Source organism: Mus musculus, chromosome Y (genome assembly GCF_000001635.26).
Source record: "Mus musculus strain C57BL/6J chromosome Y, GRCm38.p6 C57BL/6J".
Lineage (NCBI taxonomy): Eukaryota > Metazoa > Chordata > Mammalia > Rodentia > Muridae > Mus > Mus musculus.
In genome coordinates, this window is record NC_000087.7 from 18,086,876 (window position 1) to 18,094,786 (window position 7,911).

At 38.5% G+C, this 7,911-nt stretch overlaps 1 protein-coding gene across 1 annotated transcript; it reads left to right on the top strand.

Annotated features, from left to right (window-relative positions):
* The first annotated feature begins 2,291 nt into the window (after positions 1 to 2,291).
* Ssty1 (spermiogenesis specific transcript on the Y 1) lies at positions 2,292 to 4,676 on the top strand. Its single transcript, NM_009220.2, has 3 exons — positions 2,292 to 2,431; positions 2,656 to 2,842; positions 3,719 to 4,676. Exon 3 carries the CDS (start codon positions 3,859 to 3,861, stop codon positions 4,555 to 4,557), a length of 699 nt encoding a protein of 232 aa, NP_033246.2. The 5' UTR covers positions 2,292 to 2,431; positions 2,656 to 2,842; positions 3,719 to 3,858; the 3' UTR covers positions 4,558 to 4,676.
* Positions 4,677 to 7,911: the final 3,235 nt, after the last annotated feature.

Here is a 7,911-nt window from a genome sequence, read left to right on the forward strand (position 1 = left end):
AGGAGCAAATCATACTATACCCTTCCCTAGCCTCTGAACTTACCTGTACAGATCTGTGTGCAGAAACACATGAATATAATTAAAATATACAAGAGCTTATCTTGCATAGCTTATATGCAGTGTTTTGTTATCTTAGCCTAGAATCCTGAGGACTTTATATCATTAGAGTTCCTGAAGCAAACTCCCCAGATATAGTGGATGGGTATATTTTGTACTATGCAAAGAGACCTCAGTTAAATGTGTGTCAGTGACTCCAAAACACCTTTCCTTCTCTACCTTCCTTTATATGGCACAGAACGACCTGTAAATAATTAAAATATGAAAACAACGCTTTTTCACGAATTTAGGCTTGTGTTAAAATAATATTTATAACATTTTATTGAATGGAACAGAAATCTTCAGCTCCCAGGAGCAATACAGTGAATCCTGTAGGCTTCTGTTTTGTCCCATTATGAAAAAAATTAATTGCAAATCGACAGTTCCCACACTTTTAACTAAATCGGGACGAAGGGATATGTTTCCATACAAATAAGAAATGCCAATGTTATTAATCAAGTAGAAATGTGGCAGGGTTAGGATGCCTTTGGCTGATGTGACAATGATGACTGATTAGTCTCTTGTTATGCAAATAACCCTAACCTCTAAGAAAAGAAAAGTAATAATATAAAATATTCCAAGAAGTGGCATGGGGAATTATTACTTGATTTCAATTTCTTTTACATACTATATTAGTTTGAATAATTGTGGCTCACAGAAGATGACATATTCAAAGAAGTTAGTTTTCCAGGTGGTGGGACGTTTAGAAAGAATTAGGATTTGTGTTTTCATTAAAAGTGATTTGGCACTGGGCTCGAAATATCAAACAACCATTGAAATATCAAAAACTCTCTCTCATTCTCTCTCTCTCTCTCTCTCCCTCTCTCTCTCTCTTTCTCTCTCTCTGTCACTCTCTCTCTCTCATTCTTTAGCTCATTATCATCCGTTCTCTCTCCTCTCTCTCTCTCTCTCTCTCTTTTTCTCTCTCTCTCTATTTCCCTCTCTCTCTCTCTCTGTCACTCTCTCTCTCAGTCTCTCTCATGTTTTAAGCCATTCATCAAGTGGTTGGCATCTAGTATTAATACATTGCGTGTTAATTACACACAGTAAGGCAATCAACATTTATGATATGGATGTGTAATGGTCCTTCTTGCTTCTTCTTTTTTTTTTTTTTTTTTTTTTTTTTTAGTTAACTCAACCTGGGAATATAGAACCGCAGATAAAGAACTGCCTCCATCACATTGGCCAGTTGCCACACCAGTAAGGAAGGATCTTTCTTGGATGGCTGTTGTTGAAGGGACTAGCCCACTATGGGTAGTGTCATCATCTATGAAAAGGATATACAAAGTGTGGTTTGGACCATGGAAGGGTCAGAAATTGATGTTTCTGGAAGAACTAAAGATCTATATGGCATGAAAAATTAAAGTGCCCGCTAATTTGTAAATAAATTCCATACTTACCAGCGTTCAATATTTTGTCTACCCATATTTCAAAAGTAAAATTATCAAATCTATTTCACCCTGTTTTACTGCATTTAATCTATGAAATTACTTGTAACCAGAAATACTGAATAATTTTAAAGGACTTTAAAACATGACTGGTTGATATTGGGTTTGTTTAACTTTATCACAACTTTGAAGGCAGGACCAAGAGCTAGATTGTCTTTTCATTTTACAAACAATCCATGATTCAAGGTTGCAACTGGCTTCAATACAAGGTACTTAACACTGTAAAATTCCTGCTTTGTTTGAATAAAATAGTAATTGCTCTAACTTTGGGTTTTCATAAACAGAATTTTGATGTGCTATCCAGTGTGCTGCCTCAAAGAGTCTGGCACCATTTCTGACACTAAGAACAGTTTAAAGATAACCAGGGAAAGTTTGGAACAGGGAAAATAACCACCAAGGATGTTGGTGAATCAGAAACTGAAGGCTTTCACAGGAGGAAAACAAAAACAAAAGCAAAACAAAGCAATCAACAAACAAACAGAAACCCAACCACCAAAAAATATAAACAATACAAGAGTGATTTACTTGGGCAGAATGTGACTCAGGTCATCAGGGCATTTCTGTAGGGATTTCATTTTGGATTTCTAGGAGGCCATATGAAAAGGTAAAGCCTAGATGGTTAATGTTTCTGAGTGTAATTAGGGAAGGAACCAGCATGAGTGTGGTTCTATGATGCAAGCTGAACTAGGTGATGTCACAGAGCACTGGCCATAGATTGCACATCTATTCCACTTAGAGACACTAGAATGCCTAGAAGGTGTGTCCACTATTTTCCCAGTGGTCTGTGAAAGGCAAGCCAGCTCCTGAACTCCAACTTGTTCCTCAAGCTTTTGTGGCCTGGTCTGTATCAAAAGACAGAATCTTGACGACTAAGACATTTTCTTTGGGTAAGTACATTTATGAAGTAACTGGGACCATCATAGCTATAGAAAGCTGAAAGTTTTCCCTCCCACACTGAGTAACTGTACAGTCTAAATTCTCCCATGTTTGGGGCCAGGGGCATGGTTGATCCAGTTTAGTTGATCTCCTGAATTTATTATCCTTGCTAACGATATCTCCTTCAAAATTCCATTAAAATGCCAAAGCTCTTCATTGTCCTTATGTATTTTAGAAGATGTAACTTCTAAATGGCTGATATTGCCTGGACTTGTTGAGGCCGGAGTTGCAGTGGCAAATAATCACCAAATAATCCTGAGGCTGGGTCAGGTAACACAATACAGAAGGCCAGTGGTGTGCTGTGTCCCTGGGATATTTGTGAATATTGCCACCTATTTCACAGCTTGCAGGTACAAGAGAGGGTAGGTGACAACTCTGGCTCATTTTCTTTATTCTGTTCTCTCCTTGATCATTTTGGGTAAAAGGCATACCAACTTCCACATTGACATAGACATGCAAGGAGATGTTCCTCAGCAGAGGCAAATTAGCTCAGGGCTGAAGACATATTCATTTGAGTATATTATTCTGAGCTCTCGAGAATTACTTGTTAATTTCCCTTTGATAATTTCCTTGTTTCCTTTATTTATTTGTTTGTTGTTGTTGTTGTTGTTTTGTTTGTTTGTTTTTTCTTTGGATGGGTGTTTAATTTTACTTTGAGTGTGTTTGTGTGTAGCTTTGGCTGTTAGGAAAATCACTTTGTAGAATAGACTAGCCTTTATCTCACTAAGGTTTGCCTCCCTCTGCCTCTTGAGTACTAGGATTAAAGATTTGGGTTACTACCATCTCCTATTAACTTCTGATTTGATTGTTTGTTTTGTTTTGTTTTGTTTGTTTTTCTTTTTTGTTTTTTGTTTGTATGTTTTGTTTTGTTTTTGTTGGTTTTTTGTTTTAGTTGTTAATGTTGTAGCTGATTTGGAGACATTTTTTCTTTGTCTATCACTGGCTGCCCTGGAACTCACTTTGTAGACCAGGCTGGTCTCTAAGTCAGAAATCTGCCTGACCCTGCCTTCTGAAAGCTGGGATTAAATGTGTGTGCCACTATAGCTGGATTATGAGCTTCTTATTTTGATTAAATTAAGTTTAGAAGCCCAAACATGTTTAGCATAACCTTCTTGACCTGCTCAAAAATTCCATTAGAGAAGAGCCTTGGTCCTGCATTCTCTCCCACCCTACACCCATTGCCTTTCAGTAACTCATATATATGACAGTAGCAACAGCATTGTGTCTGGTTTAAACAGGCAATATCTTCAATCCAAGGCAATGGGCAAGTATATTTGAACACAGAATGATAGCCACAAGACATCTGCCTGGGTTTGGTGTGGTATACCACAGCAAGGCTACAGCCATGTAGAAGAAAACACCTTTGAAGAGGCTTAGCATGTCATCCCTCATGAAGAAGAGGAGGAGGAAGTCTTCTTCCAACACCCTGAGGAATATTGTCAGCTGCAGAATTTCTCACAGTTGGAAGGAAGGTAATGAGCCTGTCACCCAATGGAAGGCCATAGTTCTAGATCAACTGCCAACAAACCCTTCTCTTTACTTGGTGAAGTATGATGGAATTGACAGCATCTACGTACTGGAGCTCTACAGTGATGACAGGATTTTAAACCTTAAGGTTTTGCCTCCCATAGTAGTATTTCCTCAGGTGAGGGATGCCCACCTCGCCAGAGCCCTGGTTGGCAGAGCGGTACAACACAAATTTGAGAGGAAAGATGGCTCTGAGGTCAACTGGAGGGGGGTGGTGCTAGCCCAGGTGCCAATCATGAAGGATTTGTTTTACATTACCTACAAGAAGGATCCAGCTCTCTATGCTTATCAGCTCCTGGATGACTACAAGGAAGGTAACCTCCACATGATTCCAGACACTCCTCCGGCTGAGGAGAGATCAGGAGATGACAGTGATGTGTTGATTGGTAACTGGGTGGAGTACACCAGAAAAGATGGTTCCAAAAAGTTCGGAAAGGTTGTTTACCAAGTTCTAGCCAATCCTTCCGTGTACTTTATCAAGTTTCATGGTGACATCCATATCTATGTCTATACTATGGTGCCAAAGATTCTTGAAGTTGAAAAATCATAAAGTACAGAAACGTAAACATATAGGACTGGAAGAAAAAAAAAGTTTTTTTTTTCCTGTGTTGGCTACATAAGGGTCTTTGATAATCCCAGTATCTTTGCCAATAAAATGTGTTTTGTTCTAAAAATGTAAATGTGTGACATGACATGCTGTGAGTGAACAATTTGCTGGACGAGATGGCCTACAGTGGAAAGAACTTCAAATGAAGATGAAAGTTTCATTTCAGGCGGTGAACAGTACATACACCTAAAATCATACATGCTAAAATGAACAGCTTCTCTGGTCTGCATTCCGAATAAGGAATTGGAGATGGAACTTTGAGGAGCAGGGATGGCAGAAAAAGATGGATGTTTAGTAAGTAGGGGAGAAGGACAGGACATAGGTAGAACCTCTGATGTGAAGACTGAAGGAGAAACAAAATTTGGGGAAAGTGGGACATTTAAAATTAATGTGGCCTTGTTGCACAAGGTGAAACCTAGAAAACTGATTGAAATAGACTCAGAAATCAGAGAAATCAGGTTTTCTTTGAATAATGACACTTAAAGAAACCTGTCTTACATTTTAAGATTTATTATCTTTACTTATGTGGGTGGGGATATGGTATGTGCTTTTGAGTACAGGTGAACACAGAGACATGCATTGTCAGGTCCCCTGGAGCTGACATTAAAGGTGATTATTTGCCATTGGATATGAATTCAAGAAACCAAATCCATTTTTCTTGTGGTGCAAAAGTGCTTGTTACCATTGATTCATCTCTCTAATCCCATAAAGATATCTTTTTTAAGAAATCCAAAATTCACATGCATAAAACAGACCAGATTGAAGATAAGAAAGTTCTAATTGATGGTGACCATTAAAAGCAATAAGGGACACACAAAGAGTAGAGGACACTGAGAGACAAATGAATTCTAAGTTAGAGTTCTCAAAAAGTTAAGCTGGAGACACAGGAAGAAGAGAAATTTTAAGGAAATAGTCAAACTTGGGCCATATCCACATTGGCTTCTTTGTTTTCTTAACAAATAGCCAGCCTGTCATTACAGATGGGTGTGTGTGTGTGTGTGTGTGTGTGTGTGTGTGTGTGTGTGTGTGTGTGTTTTTGTGTGTGTTGTTTGTGAGTGTGTGTGTGTGTGTGTGTGTGTGTCCATTTTTACACAGGCCATCTAGACTAGTGAATGTTTATATTTATGAGACTCCCTAAATCATCACAGAAACCTTGATTTTGTGTAATGAGTTCCAAAAGTAAAGTAAAACAGAAAATGAATATGCTGTGAGATAATTTTGGGTTGGAATGGATCCTGAGTTCCTTCCGTGAGCACTCTTTCCCTGTGATGAATCCTGTGATCTTTTGCAGGTCTCCAATGAGATCCCCAGATAACCATAAAAAGCCCCACAGTGGCCTGTTCCACCTAGCTCTCCTCTAAACACATGACCCCCTACATAACTATGTATAACTTCAGCCTGTCTATAGCCTGGAAATTCTAGTCTTTTACTTATATGTGACCTCATTCTTAGAAAACACTGAAGGTGTAACCAATGCATATATGCTGACCTCTTTTCTACGCCAGTTGACATGGGTTTCAAATGTTATGAGTTTCCCCACTGTGTGGGTCACTTTTTGAGGAGCCCGTGTACTTCATGGAGGTCTGCCTGGGTTCCATCTATACTCTCAGAGGTTTTTTTTTTTTTTTTTTTTTTTTTTTTTTTTTTTTTTGAGGCAGGAATGCCATGGACTCAGTCATTACAATTTTCCTCTCTAGAATAAGTTTGTATGCTTCAGCATTTGATAATAATCTCTATTGTTGATTAATTTTAATATCTGGGAGAGTTTCTGCAGTAACTGATTCTCTTAGGGATTAGTTGCTGTGAAAAGACACCATGTCAAAGGCCACTCATAAGAGCCAACATTTCATTAGTGCTTTTCTACATTTCATTACACGTTCAGAGATTTACTCCACGATCATCAAGGCAGAAAATATGGCACTGTCTAGGCAGACATGGTGGTGGAGAGGAAGTTTAGAATTATGCATCTTCATCCAAATGCTTCCAGGAAAAACTATGTATTCTGCATGCAGGGAGGGTCTCTTCCACACTGGTAGAGCTTTAAAGCCCCAAAATGATATGCTTCCTCCAGCAAGGCCAGACCTATTCCTACAAGGCCACACCTCCTCATAGACAAAATATATTTAGAATGCCACACTGGTTTCATAGCAATTGACAAGATCTAGCTTCTTCAAAGAGGAGGAGCCTCAGTGGAGAAGATGCCTCCACAAGATCCAGCTGTTAGGAAATTTCATAATTGGTGGGAGAGCACCCACTCCATTGTGGGTGTTGACATCCTTGTATTAGTAGTCCTGGGTTCTTTAAGAAAGCAAGCTAAGCAAGACTAGAGGATCAAGACAATAAGCATCACCACACCATAGCCTCTGAATAAGCTCCTGGCTCCAGGATCCTTTGTTGTTTCAGTTTCTGTCCCAACTTCTTTGATAATTAACAACAATGTGGAAGTATAAGCTGAATACAACCTTTGCTATGGAATTTGCTCTTTGGACATGGTGGATCCTTACCACAATAAACATAGTAAGACATTCATAGGAAAAATGTCTAACAGTGCCAATGCCACTAATCTTAAAACCACAAATAATAATGTGTAGACATTTTATTTTTATTTAAAGGTAAGATATACTCGTGTACCTACCTGAGATGTAATTGTTCTAGTTTGCTTCTTTCTCACTATGTAGAATACTACAATCAAAAATAACTTGGAAATAGAAGTGTTATAGTCTATCACCGAGGAAGACAAAACAGGAAGTTGTATCAGTAACAGCAAAAAACAGCTTATTGGCTTGCCACTGTCTTAGTCACTCTTTTATTGATGTGAACAGATACCATGGATAAGGCAACTATTAGAAAACAAAACATTTAACTAGAGGCTTGCTTACATTTTCAGAAGTTTGGTCATTCACCAAGGGAGGGATCCCATCACTGGAGCAATAGAGAACTATTGATCCTTAAGCAAAGAGAGAGATTCTGCCATTGCTTTGGCTTCTTGAAAACTCAAACCCATCCTTGTTGACACACCCACTTCCTCCAATGAAACCACACCTTCTCTTATTCCTTCTAATCTTTAAACTCACTGCCACTTCCCAGTGACTAAGTATTCATATATATGTGTCTATAGAGAACTTTCTTATTCAAACTACCAATTTTCTATGGCTTGATCAGCTTTTATTATTTTAGTACAGTCTAAAAGGCTCCCAATTAAAATGACTACTGTTGAGCTTAGCCACAGTGGTGGGCCCTCCCACATCAATCATTACCCAAGAAAATATCCTATAGACTTACCTAATAACCAAGTGA